The 20,774-nt window shown below is 42.6% G+C and overlaps 1 protein-coding gene across 5 annotated transcripts in view; it reads right to left on the minus strand.

Moving 5' to 3' along the window:
* The window catches only part of LOC101715159 (discoidin, CUB and LCCL domain-containing protein 1), a 68,857-nt gene that overhangs the window by 36,547 nt on the left and 11,536 nt on the right, over nucleotides 1–20,774 (minus strand). For all 5 annotated transcript variants that reach the window (XR_015442610.1, XM_004860188.3, XM_087190202.1 and 2 more), the window contains exon 2: nucleotides 8,570–8,782. Coding sequence is in view for 4 of the 5 variants with exons in the window: in XM_004860188.3 (XP_004860245.2) it covers nucleotides 8,570–8,782 (213 nt within the window). In the remaining variant the exon portion in view is untranslated. The remainder of the gene's footprint in view (nucleotides 1–8,569; nucleotides 8,783–20,774) is intronic.

Consider the following 20,774-nt stretch of genomic DNA (forward strand, 5'->3'; position numbering starts at 1 on the left):
GTTCCTCAGATCCTCTTTTTTAATCTGTGTCCTTTCTAGATTTACTAATCATGTCTTGCACTATGAGCACAATCTTTGCTGTTATCTGAGTGATTATTTCTGATTTCATTTTTCCCAGATCCTCTTTTGTTGCCAGTTCAGAGAGTCCAGGTGGTGGAGTAACAGATTGTTCCATCTCGTTTCCCTTTGGGATTGCCATAGGTGATCTGTAAGTTTGTTTTTGAGTCTTGTTTACGTGTCTTCTCATTTCCACGGTGGGGGGGGGTGCTTCTGGAGCCCAGGTGGCTCACCTTCTCTGCCCTAGGAGCATGGAATGGCGGTGGGGGAGCCTCCTTCCAGGTGCTGGGACTGGCTCAACCTTCTTTGTCCTAGGAGTGTGGAATGGCAGTGGGGGAGCCTCCTTCCAGCTGCTGAGACTGGCTCACCTTCTCTCTCCCCTGCTATTTTAAAGAAAACTTTCTTTTCAAGATCACTAACCACAACCCTCTCTTCTATATCTGATATTCTGTCCTCACATTGGCTCATTCTGTTGGATACATTTTCAATGGAATGTTTAGTCTCCCGTATGTCTGTTTGAATCTGTTTCATCGATTTCATTTCTTTTCTATGTTGGGTGTTCATGGTTTTCATCATTTTCCTAAGCCACTCTATTTTTTTTTTTTATCTGCATCTGCTCTAGAGTCACTAACCATGTCTTTCATTATGGTCGCCATCTCTGTAGTTGTCTGAGAAATTATTTCTGATTTGATTTTTTTCTAGAGCCTCATTCATCTGCTTTGCAACTTCTGCTGTTACCACTTCAGAGAGTCCAGGTGGATGGCTTTCAAACTGTTCCACCCCATTGCCCCTGAGGTTTAGCTTTATTGAGCCAGAAGTCTGGGGTTGCAGCTTGCTTCCATGTCTTCTCATTTTCTTTCTTTCTTATTTTTTTAAATTTAATTCCTGGGTTGATGCTTCTAAATTGCTTATGGCAGGTGGCTTTACTGCTAGTATGGAGAACCCTTAGGAAATGACTACTTCTCAAAGATGTCTTCTAGGTGTAGCTAGCTTTTGGGTTTTGAATGTGTAGCAAGATCCTTTCTTCAATTTATTGGAGATGAGAATTTGCTACCTACTTGGCCTAGCCCCTGGTTCTTTGGCACTATCCTATAGCATTGTTTATGACCCTTAGGCAATCTCAGACTTGGCATAACAGGAAGAACAACTGATTAGAATAATGTTGCCTTGACTAAAATAGTACAATCAGCAATAATAATAGCATCAAACACACCCTAGAAAATGGCAAGCTGTGGTAACTATTAATTTGCCATCTTTAACCATATAGACTACATTTGTAGTTATATAACAAAATCTAAAATAAACCAGAAAATTGTATACAGTAAATATGCACTCAATATGGCAATTTTACCCCCGTTTTAAAGAGTTTGGGGGGAAAACAGAGAAATGAAGAAGAGAAAGAGATTAGACGCAAGGCTGGAGGACAAAGGAAGATTACATGAACTTTGGGCAAATGGTGAAGAAGGAGGAAAAGAAAGAAGGAAGAAATAAAAACAAGAACAGAATAGAACAACAACAAAAAAAGTAGGAACAATGTTCACACTCATATAAAAACAAGAACAAGCAATCAAGAAAAAAAGAAAAAAAAAGAAGAATAAAAAAGATCTACTTCAAGGAGTGTCTCTGTTGTCACTTGTAGACAAAGTGAGCTCTAGATTTGTGTTGCTTAATCCCAGCAAGCCAACTGTAGATTTACAGCAGAATAGTGGATAATCCCCGGAAGTTTGTACCTTTAGTTCTGCTGAAGTTCAGACTCGTTTCTGGCTGTGAGGCTGGAACCTGATTTGTTTAGCCGACAACACTCCACGTGTCTCCTGTTGGCTTGAACTTGGCTTCTTGACCTCCTGCCATCTTGAATTTTGATCTGCCTCATTCTGATACTGGGAGCCACTAGAAGGAGCCAGCTCACAGCTGCTCTGAGTTCTGAGCTCAGTTGGGCCCTCTCCATGATAGCTACCAGTCAATCGTCCTCTCCTGGGTGTCGTCTGAACCCATATAACTCACCAGCCACTGCACTTCGCTGTGTCCACTCCTCCATTGTACTGGTTCATTTCCCTGTGGAGGCCTCTGGGGTCCCCAATAGTCACTGTGGATCGGAAGGTTCAATCCACCCCTCCCATGCATCAAGTCAGGGCTCAAGGAGAAAGCACCACTTGCCACCCTCTTCTGGTTTGAGGTCTCTCTCTTCACTCTTCCCTGTGGGTTTCATTTATTGCTTCAGATCCTTGCTGTGTCCCAGAGACCCACTTCCCTCCTTCTCTTCCTCGTGTTGTTATATTCTAGCATCTGGACACCAAATCTCGGAGAGGCTATTTCTCTGCTGTTCTCCACTCTGCCATCTTCCAGAAAGTTCACCTCACAATTTCTAATGTTGGAAATTGTTGTGAACAAGCCTTTAAAAATGACTTTGAAAAGCAACAGAAGTATGTGGGTCAGAAATGCATCATGTGAGTTTAATCTCAAGGAACATTAATCAAGCCATGTTGACAGACATTCTGCAAAATAACTGATCAGCAGCCTTTAAACTGCACAAAACACATGGCAGAGGATGAAGTACTGAAGATTACGGGAGAGGGAAAGGCAGCACAGTGAGATGCTTCCTGCATCTGACCTGGATCTTAGACCAAAACACAGACATGAGTGTTTCTTTAGAAATTGCCTCAGTTACTCTGACTTTTTAAGTAAAAACCTAGGATTCCTTTAGTTATATAAAAATAATGTCAACCAAGCAAACTATGATACTTAAAAATTTGAGGTTTTTTTACTAAGATAACGCACATGATCTCAAAAGTCAGTGTATAAATAATTCACCAAAAAATTTTGTAAGTTTAAAAGTGAAACAGATGTTTTAAAAAAAAACCTTAATAGGGCCAGGGATTTAGCTCAGTGGTTCCACTGCCTGCATTGCAAGCACAAGGTCCTGAGTTCGATCCTCAGTACCAAAAAACCCAAAAAAACTTAATAACTTTTTTCCCTTAAAAATCTTAATATATTAAAATAAAGGTAATACATTTCACTTCATCAATTTTTAATTCCAATTTATTTTTCTTTGTTTTTTTCCATTAAGTTTATTGGTACATTTTAGGTATACAATACAGTTACATTCATCATTGGGATCTTGTACCATTACATGAGTCTCTTGGTTCTTATTTTTTTCCCCATTCCCTTGCCCTCCCTTCACCCCCTCCACCATTCCCTATTTGCAAAGACTTTGTTTCCATTTTTTTCCTTTTCTCATATTTTTTCTTTTCCCTTCTTTCCTTTCCCCTACCCCTCCCACTTGCCCTGCTCCTATAGACCTTTTCTTCCTATTACACAATATCAATTATACATTTTTTAAATTACAACATCAAGATCTAGGAGACATTACCTCAGATTTTACAGAATTTAAAAGGATATAGAAAGCATATTACAAAAATATTTTTTTGAAATAAATTTGATAACTTCTAAGAAGTACCTTGGAAGACAAATTAATGAAACTAACTCTGGAGGAAATATAAAATTTGACTAGGACCTACTAAAGAGAGTATATTCCTAGCTTGAAAACCTACCTATATGACAACAGCAGGCTCATATACATTTTAACTGATAAATTATATCAAACAACTAAAGCAGAAAAAAGAAGGAACACTTCTCCCCTCATTTTAGGAAATCAACACTGTGCTAATGCTAAAACTGGATAAAGATAATAGAAGAAAAAAGTATGAACATAGATAGAAATTTGTTTAACAAAACAAATTATTAGAAGTCAGATCTGGCAGTATGTAGAAAGTGATTTTATTATAGGGATGGCAGTGTTGGTTCAGCATGGGAAGATCCATCCCCAAAAGTCATCAATTTAACAGAGGAAAGGAAAAAGTCATATGATCCTGTCACTAGTTGGAGAAAAAGTATTGGACCAAATTCTACAGCTGTTCATGGTAAAAGCTATCAGGAGACTAGAAGTAGAACAGAACCTTCTCAACAGATTAAAGATATGTACTCCATATTTCCAGTGAGAATGCCTTATATGACTGGAGAAGATACAGTGCTTTCTCCTTAAGGTGGGGAACAAAGGCAGATATGCTTACTCTTTATCTGTCCATTAAACTTTGAAACCCAGGCCCAACCAAAATAGTCTGGCAATAAAATGACACAGTTAGGATAGGATTGGCAAGGTAGAAGTAAAATCTTTATATGTAGATGAAATGATCATCTACAGAGAAAATACTAAGAAATCTGTAGAAGCCCCTAGAACTTGTATTTGAATTTAGCAGGATTAGAAAACACAAGGTATATATAAAAATTCAGGTCTGTGTATACTTGCTAGAAATGAAGAATTGGATATTGAAATTTAAAAGTTATGTAGGAGTACAAAGGACGTAGAAAAGTTAAAGAAAGGAAAAACAAGACAAAAAACAGTGTTTGAAGAAGTTTAGTACCTAATTTTAAGATTTCTTCTAAAGCTACAGTAATCAAGGCAGTGTTGGTGTAAGGAAAGACATATAGATCACTGGAATAAAACAGAGAAACTAGAAATAGAACCACACATATATGCTCCACTGAGTTTTGATGCATAGATATTTATGATTGTCATCTCTTCCTCTTGGATTCTTCCCTTTACAAGGATGTAGTGTCCTTCTTTGTCTCTCTTAATCAGTGTTGGTTTGAAATCTACTTGATCTGCAAAGAGGACAGCTACTCCTGCTTTTTTTCGGGTTCCTGTCGCATGCAGTATTGTTTTCCACCCTTTAACTTTCAGTCTATGAGTTTCCTTTGGAATTAAGTGTGTTTCTTGTATGCAGCATATTGTTGGATTTTGCTTCTTGACCCATTCTGACAGTCTATTTCTTTTGATTGGTGAATTGAGACCATTAACATTGATGGTTATAACTGAAACATATTGACTTGTCACTGCCATGACTTTTTCTTTTTGTTGGGTTCTCCCCCTTTACATTTAATTTCTTGTCATGCCAGATAGGTTCATTCTGCTTTGCTTCCTGGGGTTATGATCCTCAATGTCTGTTCCTAGGATATTGTGTAAAATTCTTTGGAGTGCTGGTTTGGTATTCACGAGGTTCCTAAGGTGCTCTTTGTCATGAAAGTATCTTATTTCTCCATCCATTTTGAAAGATAGTTTTGCAGGGTACATCAATCTGGGTTGGAGGCTGTTTTCTTTTAGGGCTTGGAATATGTCACTCCAAGCTCTTGTTGCCTTGATGGTTTGTGTTGAGAAGTCTGCTGTGATTCTGATGGGCTTTCCTTTGTATGTAATTTGTTTCTTTTCTCTAACTGCTTGTAGAACTTGGTTCTTCTGTTGAGTTTCTGGAATCTTAACAATTATATGCCTATGTGTAGATTTTTTTTGATCAAGGCTATTTGGAGTCCTATATGCCTCACTTATCTGTATGTCAAGCTCTTTTTCCCTGCTTGGGAAGTTTTCTGCCATTATTTCTGTGAAGAGATTTTTTTATGTCATCTGCACTCTCTCCTGTTTCTTCATTGACTCCAATCAGTCTTATGTTATTCTTCATTGCATCTTCTAGCAGCTGCTGGATTGATTTCTCATGTTCCCTTATAATTTTGAAGCAATTTTTCTTTTCCTGGTCACTAACTGCAATCTTATCTTCTATATCTGAAATTCTGTCCTCACATTGGCTCATTCTGCTGTGTAGACTTTCAGTGGAGTTTTTCTTGTCCTGGAAATCTATTTGCATCTGTTTTATGGATTCCATTTGTTTCCTATGTTGGGATTCCATCATGTTCCTGAACTCCTCTCTAGACTTATTAATCATGTCTTGCACTAGGGGCACAATTTCTCCTGTTATCTGAGAAATTATTTCTGATTTCATTTTTTCCAGATCCCCTTTTGTTGCCAGTTCAGTGGGTCCATGTGGTTGAGTATCAGAGTGTTCCATCTCATTTCCCTTTGGGGTGCTGTAGGTGATCTGGAAGTCTGGTTTTGAGACTTATTTACGTGTTTTCTCATTTCAACTGGGGTGGGGGTGGTTGGCACCTGCACAGATTACCTCCTCTGAGCTGGGAGAGGTGGGCCAGGGGCCAGGAGCAGCGGTAGGGATGGTGGCCCAAAAGCCCTTTCCTCTGGGCTGGGAGCAGCGGGAGGGATGGTGGCCGGGAGGCCCCTTCCTCTGGGCCAGGAGCGATGGGACTCAGTACTGTGGTCTGGTGGTCCAGTGTCCTCTGTGTCTTTGTAGTGTGGAACCAGGTGGCTGCCTGTCAGCAGCGGGCTGATTCAGCATCTTCCGTGCAACTCACGACCTCGGCAGGGTGTCCTAATTCCAATTTCTTATTCAGCCACAAACATAAAGTACAGTGTTCTGGTGGATGCGTGACTGAAAGAGCATTTGTTATGATGGCACACGCCAAACGGAAGGATGAGCACCCCAGCTTGCCTGTACGAGGCCTTCTAACACCCAGGAGACCAAGTGTGTATTTATCTATTTACTGGGAAAGCTTCTGTGGTGCTTATACTTACTTACAGTTCATTTGGTTACCAAGAATCTGGATTTTAAAATGCCCAAAGTATACGTGCCAGCACTTAACTGACACAGGCATCAAGCACTGAGAAGTGACAGCACAAAACTGTACAAGGAGCATGCCGCTTCAGCACATTCACAGTGCCTGCAGGATCCTGCTCCCACTTTGTTCATTCCCAGCAAAGCTTACAAACCCTGAGGCCAGAAATCATGATTCTTTTTCAAAACATTACTCTGAATTCAAAATTCTGATAGTTTGGAGTTTTAAAATCCTTTGGCAGAAGGTTTTAATGATTAGATGAATAATGGGAAGCATCCTGCTGGATAAACCAAACTCCTCAGTTTCAGCCAAACTCTGGGGCCCATGCAGCCATTGCTCCTGTTTTAGAATTCTGGAGACCTCTCCCTGCTGCGAGCCAGTGGCCCAGGTGAGGGAGCTGCAAGTGCCTGGACTCTGTGCCAGCTGCTGTCAAGCAGGTCCTGTGGCCACACAGGCCTGGAGCACCCTCTCCCATACTGCTGCTTCTCCCAGGGGCTGGGCCCCAGCCACTTCTCCTCCTCCTCCCATACCCTCAAGGTATCCAAATGGACCAGGCACTCTTTCAGCTCAGTCAAAATCACAGCCTGGTGCGTGTTTTTAGTCAAAGGAAATCTTTAGCACAAAAGAGAGAAATTCTAAGCATCATTAGACATTTCATCTTAAGAACATCCCCAACTAAAATATTATAACACCAGGAAGGGCCAGGCCTAGGGGAAGGCCAAGCCCTCAACAGCTTCCTCCAGGCGGCAGAGGGTAATGGAAAGAGACGTCTTAGAGACACAGAACTGAATCTTCCTGCCAGCTGGTAACTGCCTGGCACTGTGATCTTGGGCATGTTATCTATCATCACGGTGCTTTGGTTTATCTACAGAAAGAAATGAGTATTTGCCAAGTGTGGGTGTGGGGAGTCTAGATAATGTGTGCTGTGGCCAAGCAGCGCTTGGTGTGTGACAGGCACTGAATGTGTTGATTTCTGAGGGCGGTGAGCGGGTGGAGGGGCTGCTCCTCCGAGAAGCAGAAGCTGTCTCTGGTCCTGCCGCGCCTGCGGGGCCCTCACACTGGACTGCCCCTCGCCCCTCCCGGGATGGGATGGAATCTCCTGGCTGACGGGTGCCTGCCTGTGTTAACGCAGTCGGTGACGGGGGTCTCCAGGGGCCCTGTGTCCTTCCAAGAATCACTGGCAGCAGTGAGAGAGTTGTGGCCAGTGATGTGGAAGCCACCCTGACTGGGTCAGAGAACCCAGCTGTCATTACAGCAGACACGATGTTCCTGGGGATGCAGAACAAGTCAGATCTTCTTTCCCATGGGGTCTGAGTGTCCTGGGTGCTCAGCTGGGGTTGGGGCAGTGGAGGAGGCACCAGGAGCAAGGCAGGGACTCCAGGCACAGAGAGGAAGACAGGCGACCATGGAGGTGTCTGAGAAACCCCAAGAGCCGACAGGCAGACAAGAGGCTCCCCAAAGCCTCTGTCAGCTTCAGATCTGCATTTATAGAGGATGTCAGAGAAACCCCAAACTCAGAAACTTTACCTAGGATTCTGTCTTTGGTTTCCAATTGTCCAGCTCCAAACTGTTTCCTGCAACTCAGAACTGGCTCAGCTCTGCCACCAACAGCACATCCCACATGGACAGCCACCATCTCAGGTTGTTTAGGAAAGTCTAGAGCAGCTGCTGTGACCCCCCACACCAGGTCTCCGCTGCAACATCCGCATGGGAGAGGCTCCCTGACCCCGACCCCAAGTAGCAGCATCAGGCGTTGGAACAGGGGTGGCATCGTCTTCAGATGTCGTGATTTTCCCACTCTGTATTTTCTGTTCTCACCCCGGAGCTGCTCTGGGCACACCTGTTTGCTCCTTCTTCCCCTTATGGCTGCAGCCCTCCTTGGAGCTACCCCAAGTCGCAGCCCCGGTGGCGAGGCCCAGAGCCCCAGGCAGTGAGGCCCGAGCTGTGGTCACACCTTAACCTTCCCTGCTCACCGACACCACCGCTCTGTTCCTACCGTGCTGCTCCACAGAGCTGGTGAAGAGGAGATGGGCAGAGGCACAGGCCGGGGACTCGACATCCACATCTCCCAGCCTCAGAAGCAGCTTCTTCCCCTTTGGGACTGCAATCGTCTTCTCACAAATGGTGTGGTTGGGGTAAGTGCCCGGGTAGTTCTTAGACGTCATCGTGCCGCTGTCCTGAGAGGTCACCATGTGCCCACAACCATCACCTGGCAAGAAAAGAAAACGGATGAAAGATGTGTGACCATTCTTACTAACGACCAACAGTCCAGTACAATCTCCAGCGTCTGTATTTTATTCTTTTTTTTTTTTAAGAGGAGGAAAAGCTAATTTAATGACAGAATCATTAAGCAGCCTGTCCTTCCAGGTTGCTTCATCTGCTTCCCAGTTTGACCTTCTGTGCATTGTCAGTGGGGATGTTTCACAGGCTGGCTCGGAAGGGAAAGCCACGGGAAACTCATCATTCCGTCACACACTGCCTCCAGCCCTCCGTTCCTCCCTGTTCAGCCCATCCAGCAGGCCGAGGCACACAGGGCTCCGCCACCCCATACCAGTGCCATGCAAGTCTGCACCAGAGCACATACAACTCACGCCACACACCGCACTGATGAATGAAAAATGCACAGAGTGCTCCCGGCAGATCTCAGGCTCCGTCTAGAGGACTTCGTTTGCCAGTTGACTGGGGATGGAGCCTAACAACTATCCTACACCTAGGTCTCAGTTAATGACAGTCACAGGTCTGAGGGCTGCCGACAGAAACGATATCATTAGAAAGCACTGGGAGCCGCTGTCTTGAGCAGATCTCGAATACCACACGTGGCATTAACTGGTGGGGACAGGAAAGCAGCACAGCTGCCTCATGGAACACAGGGGAAAATGAGAGACAGTCACATGGCCGAGTGACCAAGTCCAGGTGTTACGTGAACTATCAAGGAAGCTCAAGCCAACACCCAGGGAGTGAGGCAAGACAGAATCTGTCTCCAGATGCTATGAGTACCTCACCAAACACAGAAGTTATCACAAGGCTTCTCCACCTCGGGAAGGCCATCAGCAAGCCAACGAGCTACAATGGTTGATAAAAGGATCAAATTAACCACACAAACATCAGATGTCCATGCAGCGTGGTGGGCGGCACACACCGCGCCTGAACAACAGCACGGTTAGCTGAGCTGCACGCAGGCCAAGGAAGCACTCAGCCCAGGCTGGGGGAGGCAGGGCAGATGGCTGAAAAGGGTGCTGAGGTGTGAGGTGCAGGCATTTCCCCTGGTTCCGCCACAGGATGTTGGCTGGGAGTCTGCAGAGCCCAAAGCAGCCTCATCCTTCCCAGCCACCTCCTTGCCATAGTGGAGTTGCAGGGCTTAGCTGGCATCTTCCCTTACTCTACTTCCTTTCTGCTCCCAGCCTTCCAACGATGGTAACAGAAGATGAGAATACAAGAGGGCTGTAACCCCAGAATCACCCCACCCCAGAGCCGAGGCCAGCCCCCAGAGCCCCCCACGATCCTGGGTTGGAGGGGGAGTGAGCTGGTGCTGACGAGCAGCAGGCCAAAGAATGCAGGGCAGACATGATGGAGACAGGTGGCTGGAGGCGAACAACCTGAGGCCTGCTCAGGAAGGCAGGGAAACGTGACGAAGGCAGCTGGGGTGGAGACCTGAGGCCTGGCTGTCTGGGCAGAGGTGTGGAGGTCACACAGTTGGCCATGAGGACCCATGGGCTGTGCTGAAGAGGGAAAGAGGAGGCCAGAGAGAGACGCCCAACCTGGCAGGTAATGCTGCAGCAACCAGGAACTAGAATGGGGGAGGCAGGAAAGAAAGACAACACTGAGGTGATTTTGCTTTTGTTTATGTTCTTCAGGTGCTGGGGATGGACTGGGGCCTCACACAGCTGGACAAGTGCTCAAAGACTGAGCTGCAGCCCAGTCACCCACTTTTAATTTTATTTTGAGACCGTCATGTTAAATTGTCTCAGTTGGCTTCAAACTTCCAATCCTTCTGCATCAGCCTCCTGAGTGGCTGAGAAGACAAGTATCACCCACACCTGGGTGACAGAGGACTTAGTTCAGAAATGAGGTTAGTGAGACAGGAAGGCAGACACAGCAAGGGAACGCAGAGCAAAGGCTGTAAGGTGACCAGTTAAGGTGGAGGTGAGAGCTCCTTCCCTGGGCTCCGGGGAAGTTGTCAGAGGGCTTTGATTTAAAATCTGAGTTCTTGGGCTGGGGATTTAGCTCAGTGGTTCTGCTGCCTGCCTTGCAAGCACAAGGACCTGAGTTCAATCCCTGGTACCAATAAATAAAAAATAAATAAAATAAAATCAAAATCCGAGTTCTTGGGGCCACCGTACCATTGCCCACAAAGCCGAAGAGCAGAGCCTCCCCAGTGCAGAGGTGAGCCCCACAGGCACCAGCACCTCCCCCTCATTGAACTGAGAAGACACAGAAACAAGTCTCAAAACCAGATTCCAGATCAACTACACCAACCCCAAAGGGAAATGACATGGGACACTCTGATGCTCAACCACCTGGACTCCCTGAACTGGCAACAAACGAGGATTTGGAAAAAATGAAATCAGAAATAATTTCTCAGATTACAGCAAAGATTGTGCCCATAGTGCAAGACATGATTAATAAATCTAGAGAGGACACAGATAAAAAAATAGAGGATCTGAGAAGCATGATGGAATCCCAATATAGGAAACAAATGGAATCCATAAAACAGATACAAACAGATTTCCAAGAGATTAAAAACTTCACTGAAAGTCTATGCAGCAGAATGAGCCAATGTGAGGATAGAATTTTAGATATAGAAGATAATATTGCAATTAGTGACCAGGAAAAGAAAAACTGCTTTAAAACAGTAAGGGACCAAGAAAAATCAATCTAGCAGCTGCTAGACGATGTAAAGAAGAATAACATAAGACTGATAGGAGTCAATGAAGAAACAGGAGAGAGTCCAGATGACATAAAAACTGTTCACAGAAGTGATGGCAGAAAACTTCCCAAGGAGGGGAAAAGAACTTGACATACAGGTAAGTGAGGCATAGAGGACTCCAAATAGCCTTGATCAAAAAAAAATCTACACATAGGCATATAATAGTTAGGATTCCAGAAATCCAACAGAAGAGCAAAATTCTACATGCAGTGAGAGAAAAGAAACAAATCACATACAAAGGAAAGCCCATCAGAATCACAGCAGACTTCTCAATGCAAACCCTCAAGGCAAGAAAAGCTTGGAGTGATGTATTTCAAGTCCTAAAGGAAAACAGCCTCCAACCCTGCAAAACTATCTTTCAAAATTGATGGAGAAATTAGATACTTTTATGACAAGAGAACCTTAGGAACTTCATGAATACCAAACCAGCACTCCAAAAAATTTTAGACAATATCGTAGGAAAAGACAATGAGGATCACAACCCCAGGAACCCCACCAGAATGAACCTATCAGGCACAACAAGAAAATAAATGCAAAGTGGGAGAATCCAACAAAAAGAAAAGTCATGACAATGATAAGTCAATACATATCAGTTATAACCATGAACGTCAATGGTCTCAATTCACCAGTCAAAAAATAGACTGGCAGAATGGGTCAAGAAGCAAGATCCAACAATATGCTGCATACAAGAAACACATTTAATTCAAAAAGAAACTCATAGGCTGAAAGTTAAAGGGTGGAAAACAATCCTCCATGCGACAGGAACCTGAAAATAAGCAGGAATAGCTATCCTCTTTCAAGTGGATTTCAAACCAAGTGGATTTCAGGTCAAGTAGATTTCAAACCAACACTGATTAAGAGAGACAAAGAAGGACACTACATCCTTGAAAAGGGAACAATCCAAGACAAAGAGATAACAATCATAAATATATATGCGCTAAACTCTAGTGCACCCACCTATATAAAACAAATATTAATGGACATGAAAAATCAAATAAGCACTACTACAATAGTAGTGGAGGACCTCAATACCCTACTGTCACAAATAGATAGATCAACTAGGCAAAAAGTAACCAATGAAATACTAGAACTCAAACAAACTCTTGAACAAAAGAACTTTAACAGATGTTTGCAGAGTGTTCCACCTCACAAAATCAGAATATACATTCTTTTCAGCTGCACACGGGTCATTCTCCAAAACAGACCACATACTTGCTCATAGAACATGTTTAAGTAAGTACAAAGCAATTGAAGTTATCCCCTGTATATTGTCAGACCAGAGTGCGATGAAATTGGAGATCCATAGCAAAAGAAACCACAAGAATTTCATAAACACATGGAAAATGAACAACACACTTCTGAATAACCAAAGGGTCACAGAGGAAATTAAAGAAGAAATCAGACAGTTAAATGACAATGACAATACAACATATCGGAATCTATGGGACACAATGAAAGCAGACTTACGAGGGAAATTCATAGCAGTGAATACTCACATGAGGAAACCAGAGCAAGCCCAATTAAACAACCGGATGCTGAACCTCAAGCTTCTAGGAAAACAAGAGCAGGACAAACCCAAATCTCATACAAGGGAGGAAATTATAAAGATCAGAGCAGAAATCAATGCAATGGAGACTAAGAGAATGATACAAAAAAAAAATCAATGAAAGCAAGAGTTGGTTCTTCAAAAGAATAAACAAAATTGACAAATCCTTAGCCAATCTTATGAAAAAAAAAAAGGAAAGAAAAGGCCCAAATCCACGCAGTTAGGAATGAAAAGGGTGAAATTACAATGGACCCAGCAGAATACCTACTTCGAGAATCTATACACCAATGAGATGGAAAACTCAGAGGAAATGGACAGATTCCTAGATACATATGAGTTACCAAAGTTGAACGAAGAAGGCCTAAAAATATAAACAACCCAATATCAATCAATGAATTGAAAATGTAATTAAAAACTTACCAACTAAGAAAGGCCTGGGTCCTGATGGCTTCACTGCTGAATTCTACAAGACATTTAGAGAGGAACTGCTGCCACTATGGTTTCAACTCTTCAATGAAATGGAAAGGGAAGTAATACTCCCAAATTCATCACTGGAAGCAAGCATCACCTTGATCCCCAAAGCAGAGAAAGACCCAACCAAAAAGGAGAACTATAGGCCAATCTCACTCATGAACACAGATGCAAAAATCCTTAATAAGATACTGGCAAATAGAATGCAAAAGATCATCAAGAAGATCATACACTCTGACCAAGTGGGATTCATCGCAGGGATGCAGGGATGGTTCAACATACACAAATCAATACATGTAATACACTGTATCAATAGAGCCAAGGGCAAAAAACATATGATCATCTCAAAAGATGCAGAAAAAGCATTTGACAAAATCCAACACGCATTTATGAAAAAATCCCTACAAAACATTGGAATAGACGGTCTCTACCTCAATGTGATAAAAACCATCTATGAAAAACCAACAGCCAATATCATACTAAATGGTTAAAAACTGAAATCCTTCACACTAAAATCAGGAACAAGACAAGGATGTCCACTATCACCACTCTTGTTCAATATAGTTCTGGAAACATTAGCCATGGCAATTAGACAAAAGAAATAAAAGGAATAAAAACAGGAAATGAAGAAGTCAAATTGTCATTATCTGCAGATGACATGATGCTTTATATAGAAGAGCCCAAGAACTCTACCAAAAGTCTTCCAGACTTAATAACCAAATTCAGTACAGTTGCTGGATACAAGGTCAACACACAAAAATCAATAGCTTTCCTCCATACGAATGACAGACTCACTGAGAGAGAAATAGGGCAAACAATTCCTTTCACAATAGCATCCAAAAACCTGAAATACCTAGGAATCAACCTAACAAAAGAAATCAAAGACCTCTTCTCTGAAAAGTACAGCACTCTGAAAAGAGAGATTGAAGATGATATCAGAAAATGGAAAGACATCCCCTGCTCCTGGGTAGGACGGATCAACATAGTGAAAATGGCCATACTTCCTAAACTGCTATACAGATTCAATGCAATCCTAATTGAAATCCCAGCAGCATATTTCACAGATCTTGAGAAAACAATCCAAAACTTCATTTGGAACAAGAAGAGACCCAGAATAGCAAAAGCAATTCGAGGTAACAGAGACATGGCAGAGGGTATTACAACCCCCAACCTGAAACTATACTACAAAGCTACTGTGATAAAAACAGCATGGTACTGGCAAAGAAACAGACCTGAGGACCAGTGGAACAGATTAGAAGATGCAGAAACAACGCCAGACACATTGAGCTGCTTCACCTTCGACAAAGGAGCCAAACACCCTCACTGGAGGAAAGATAGTCTCTTTAATAAATGGTGCTGGAAAATTTGGGTTTCAACTTTTCAAAGATTAAAACTAGACCTATATCTCTCACCATGCACTAAACTAAAATCAAAATGGATTAAAGATCTAAATATTAAAACAGAAACACTGAACCAGCTGGAACAGAGGTTAGATAGAACTCTTGAAGACATTGGTGAAAGAAAAGATTTTATGAACAAAATCTCAGTTGCCCGTGAACTAGCACAATCAACAAGTTGGATCTCTTCTTACTAAAAAGCTTCTGCACAGCAAGAGAAACCACCAACAGTGTGAGGAGACAACCCACAATGTGGGAAAAAATTTTCACCTGTTGTTCCTCAGACAAATGTCTACTATCTCGAATCTACAAAGAACTTAAAAAGATCAGACCTCCCAAATTTAAAGACCCAATCTAAAAACGGGCATCTGAGATCAATAGATACTTCTCAGATGAAGAAGTACAAACAGCAAATAAATATATGAAAAAAATGTTCAACATCACAGGTCATTTGAGAGATGCAAATGAAAACAACACTGAGATTCCACCTCATCCCAGAAAGAATGGCTGCTATCATGAAATCAACCAATAACAAATGCTGGCAGGGCTGTGGGGAAAGAGGAACCCTGCTCCACTGCTGGTGGGAGTGCAGACTGGTGCAACCACCGTGGAAATCAGTATGGAGATACCTCAAAGAACTAGGACTGGAAGTGCCATTTGACCCAGCTATTCCCCTGCTGGGTATCTTCCCAAAAGAATTAAAAGAAGCATACCACAGTGATATATATATGCACCCATGTTCATAGCAGAACAGTTTGTAATAACTAAAGCTTGGAAATTTGGAAGCAGCCCAAATGCCCCTCAGCTGGAGACTGGATAAAGAAAATGTGGTGTTTTTTTAATAAAATGGAGTACTACTCAGCCATAAAAAATGAGAAATTAGAGACATTTATAGCTAAATGGATGAACATTGAGGAGATACTGTTAAGTGAAATAAACAGGACACACATGTGTAAATACTGAATAGTTTCTCTAGTGTGAGAAACTGAAAGTGTAAATAAGGATTAAAAGGTATAATAGATAATGTGAAATAGGAAGAAAAGGCGCAAAGGGGAAGGGGAAGTGGGAGGGGTAGGGGAAAGGAAAGAAGGGAATGGAATTAGTATGAGAAAATGAAAAGATGGAAACAAAGTCTTTGTAAATAAGGAGGGATGGAGGGGTTGAAGGGAGGGCAGGGGAAGGGGGAAAAATAAGAACCAAGAGAGACTATGTAAAGGTGCAAATTTCCAATGGTGAATGTCATTATATTGTATACCTAAAATGTACCAACAAAATTAATAAAAAAAATATTCTCAGTTCTTTGCCTGCTTTTAAGGGGTTTAAGAAAAATCCATCTTACAGTTTCTCTTGCAAATTGGAAGTCAAGACAGTCACAGGGGCTGGTGTTCTCACAGGGCTGCTGACAGGGTGGCTGTGCCTTTAAAGCACAGTTGCCCCATTCCTTGGCTTCTGCTCCTTGCTCCACCTGGGCTGATGCTGAGCACCTGAGAAAGTGACACCAGGTAACCAGAGTGTGTGCCTGTCTACACCGCTGTGCTCTGAGCCACAGGCTCAACGGCTGCTCCCTTGGTTCCATGGATTCTCCTTTAGTGAAAAGAAGGAAACTTGAAAGACAACACAGCTGAACATAAAATGAGTAGCAATCGACACGTGATTACTGTCTCATTTCTTACGGAGCGACATGGATGACAGAAGAAAGCACAGCATGTCATGCTCATTCTCTCCTGTGGTGACACCCTCCCCCGTCTCCCAGAAGCCTGAGAGGACTTGCATCCTGCAGAGCTGTAGGTGTTCGGGTCTGTCCTCTGCATTCTATCCTGGCTCTGCCTGGGATCTGGGCCTCCCTGGAAAACCTTGAACTTTCAGGGCAGAACTCCAGGACCCTCTGTTCTGCCAACCACCTGGGATGTAAAGGAACGGTGGAACCCAATTTATTGAAAAGGAAACTCGTCAGAAGCTGAAACCTGCTCTTGCTTCTGGAGGTAAAGCATGCGCAGAGCTCTGCATTGAGCTGGAGTACCGGTTACCTGTGGGTGTCAACTCCTCAGAGACCTTCATCCTGCTGTTCTTGTAGAGCTGTGACGGGAGAAACAGGCCAAAGGGGAAGGAAACACTCGGGACACCTCCAGTGTCACCCAGGCCTGCAGACGAGGGCACACAGCAGCCCCGTCTCCCGACACTTGGCAGCTTGAGCCCAGCCTCTGAGAGGCGCTGTCAGGAAGGTGATGAGAGCTACTATCTTAAGATCTATCCGATCCTGTTCCCGTCATGTGGACCAGGGCCAACACCCTAGTTGGGATACGGTAATGACCCTGCAAGATGTTATCACTTATGCAAACTTTGAAAAGGCTGTGCAGCATCTTTCTGCATCAGGACAGAGAATATTTTATTTTATTTTTTATTTTTTGGTTTTCTGAGATAGCATCTCTCTTTCATCCCTCAGAGAGCCAAACTTGATGGGACTGACAGATTTTTTGACCTTCTTTCCTTTTTTTTTTTGCTACTGGGGAGCGTGACCTTTTTTTTTTTAATTTATTTTAACCAAGTTTTTAAAATGTTCTAATAGCTAGGTATGGTGATGTACACCTGTAAACTCAGCACTCAGGAGGTTGAGGCAGGAAGCCTGCCAAGAGTTTGAGGTCAGCCTGTGCAATTTAGAGACATCCTGTTTCTAAATGGAATTTTAAAAACAATTTTAAAGGCTAGGTATGCAGCTGTGTACCCCAGTGTAGAGTGCCTGCTTATCATGCACTGGATTCAAACCATAGCATGGGGCAGAAGTGGACATGATGCCTCCTAGTAAGATGCAGCCAACACTGGCCGTGTCATTGATCTGTGTCATTACGTTCACTGATGGATGACAAAACCACTGCATGGAAGGTTGGGAAAGACCTTGGGGCTTCCCATGATCTAAACTCACAGGGGGACCTCAGCATGACTACAGAGAAACACCCAGATAGTATGCATCTCCTAGGGGGATAAAGCATGCTCTCCACATCAATGCCCATGAAATACTCCTGCCTCAATGCAAAGCATGCGAACCCATAGCCCTGAATGGGCCCTGAAGCTCATGAAATGTTTAGGGTTAACTTCCAGTCACAGGCTATGCAGAGGACAGGGGTACATGCCCCCGACACCAGGAAGCAGCTGCCAGCTGGATTTGGGCTGGGGTTATTTTCAGAGCAGCTGTTGCGTTTCCTTCACAATTAATTGTATAAGGAAGCACAGACACATTTTTTTCTAGATTAAAGGAAACTTACAAAAGCCATGATAACCAAGTGAAACTTGCTTGGATCCTGATTTGTAAAACTAACCTTATAAAAACCTTTAAAAAGATAATTGAATTGTTGAAGAATATCAGGGAATTATTACCTTTATTTATTTTATTATTACTTTTAATGATCATTAGATAGTGGTATTGAAGCTACATTTTAAAAATGCCATTTTTACAGATGCCTGCTGACTTACACAGAGCTGAAATGATAGGAGGTCTGTAATTTCCCCTAAACTACTAAGCAAAAAAGGGGAAAAGGACAACCCATGAAAAGGAAATAATGATGGCTGATGTAGCTGGGTGATGAGCATTCACAGTACTAAAAGAAATTAAAGATTAAAAGCTGTAAATGTCAATCTCCACAGGAAAAAATAAAACCATAATTTTATGATTAGACTCCATGCAGAGCTAGGAGGACAAGAGAGCAGGGGACGCAGTGGTGCTGTCCTGCATGGCAACAGCTGGCTTAAACTGCCCCTACCTAACCTTGGGGACGTGGAGAGCAGAGGAAAGAGGAAAGTTTCACCACCAGGACTTGTCGACCCTCCAAAAGCTCCACATGCTTACCTTCTTCTTCCTAATGTATTTGCCAAAGCGCATGACAACTAAACTGTGTATCATTTCCTTTTCTGCCCACGCAGTAAGCTCCTTTCCACACACATCAGGGCTCCCTGCTCTGAGCCACAGCTTGTCCGTGAGAGCAAGCAACTTATAGAAATAAAACTGATTTTGCAAAAAGTTGTACATACTGACAGATATGTTAGAACGCTCAAAGTGATCTGCTTACAGAATTTAAGTACTTTAATTCTGAACATTTGGAAATAATATTCATTAGAAAGAGTCAAACTACTGTATCTCTAAGTAAAGGAAGTTAGTTATGTTTTAGAATATTTAATTTTAAAACAATATGTAGTAATATACATATGGATATATAATGAAAAATACTTATGTGTCTATGTCTACTTTTATGGTATGAGTTTATAAGTAATTTTCATCTTATTTCTTATTTATACATGTACGCTTTAAATTTTCTACAACATGAATACTTCTAAATCAAGAATTACATATAATTAAACATACCAAATTCACCCAATGTTCTTCACAACAATAAAAGTTACTTCGGCATTAGCCATTTAATATGAATAGGAAAACATCTCCCATCAACCAATATGCTCCAACTGTCATTAAACATTCATGAGACAAACAGCTAGGAATTTGGCTTTATGCAGTCTCACTTCAGGGGCTCACAGTTTTGAAAAGAGACATGTTAAGCGTACAAGAGAGTAAAGTGGCAGATGCAAAGCCAGAGATACAGGCTCAAACTCTATTTCTCAAGTGCCTGAAAGCCTTCGGCCCCATTCAGGAGATATGGGTATGTGAGCCATTTTATAAAAAAGCTCATGGTGAGCACTCACTCTTGTTTACATCACCAGACCCTTTATTTAGTCTATGCTAATTCCACTCACTAAGAAAGCAAAACAATAACCTCCTTAAAATACTATTTCCCTTTGATAAGAAGTCATGTTCCACTAATAGGAAAGCAAACTCAGATACACTGAGCTTGGATATGGCTCTGCGATACTAGAAAGCATGATCTAGGCTTTAAAAGGAAATCTTTAACCGAGTTGTACTTGCAGGAAAGTGATTTGGGTGAAGTGCAACGAATGCTTCAAAAATACTGTTCAGATGGATTACTCACTATTCCCTAGTGTAATACAGCTGCCTTAAACTGTTTTCATTATGACCAGATTTTTCATCACAAGTCAAGTAAGCACATATGGACACACATCCATAAATAAGAAATAAAAGTTTAATAATGATTATTTTATTACATGGAATGCACTGTCACAATTTCTGGTTAACTCCATTCCACCATTTATTTAAAGCATACTGGCAGTGCCTACTGAGTTGACTTCATTGCTTACTAATGGTCTCAACTAGCAAAGTGACAGAGATCTCAAAACTGTCCCAAGAATGAAAACAGTTTCTAGAAACATGATTTCATTTCTGTTTCACCCTTCTTCTTCTAATATTCAAGTTACAACAGATCTCCCCCCACACACAATCACCCTGTGTGGGTGTGGGGAGTTCCTCCCTGTCTGAGACGCAGGGAGCTCCTGATGACTACCATCTTTCAACCACAAAGGCCAGCCTGCGGTTGTTACAGAGTTCTCTGTCTGACGCGAGCGAGGCAGACAGACTTCCCAAGGTACCCTCACTCCACTGTAGGCCACAATCCTTTATACACTCAGCCCTCTGCTGACTGCTTCAATTTATACTTGGCGTGTTGCCAAGAGAAATGGAAAACAAGGGCAGAAGGGCCTATGTGGCTATGTGAGAATAAAAAAGGTGACACAGAAATGGTGATGACACAACAGAACAATTACTCAGCACGCTGAGTTTTCCTGATAGGAACATGGTGACTACTCCACCGAAAGACAGCACAGACCAGACAGCAACGCGTGACCAAGTGCTCAGAAACTACTGACCATCTCTTTCGATCTTATCTCACTGCACAAAACACACGCTAATGATAAAGTGAGTATTCTAATGGCAATGTTTTGCCTCAGAAGATGAAGACATTAG

The sequence above is a fragment of the Heterocephalus glaber genome, unplaced genomic scaffold, assembly GCF_053883595.1.
Source record: "Heterocephalus glaber isolate CG9 unplaced genomic scaffold, H.glaber_assembly_v1.0 deba00001550, whole genome shotgun sequence".
Taxonomy (NCBI): domain Eukaryota; kingdom Metazoa; phylum Chordata; class Mammalia; order Rodentia; family Bathyergidae; genus Heterocephalus; species Heterocephalus glaber.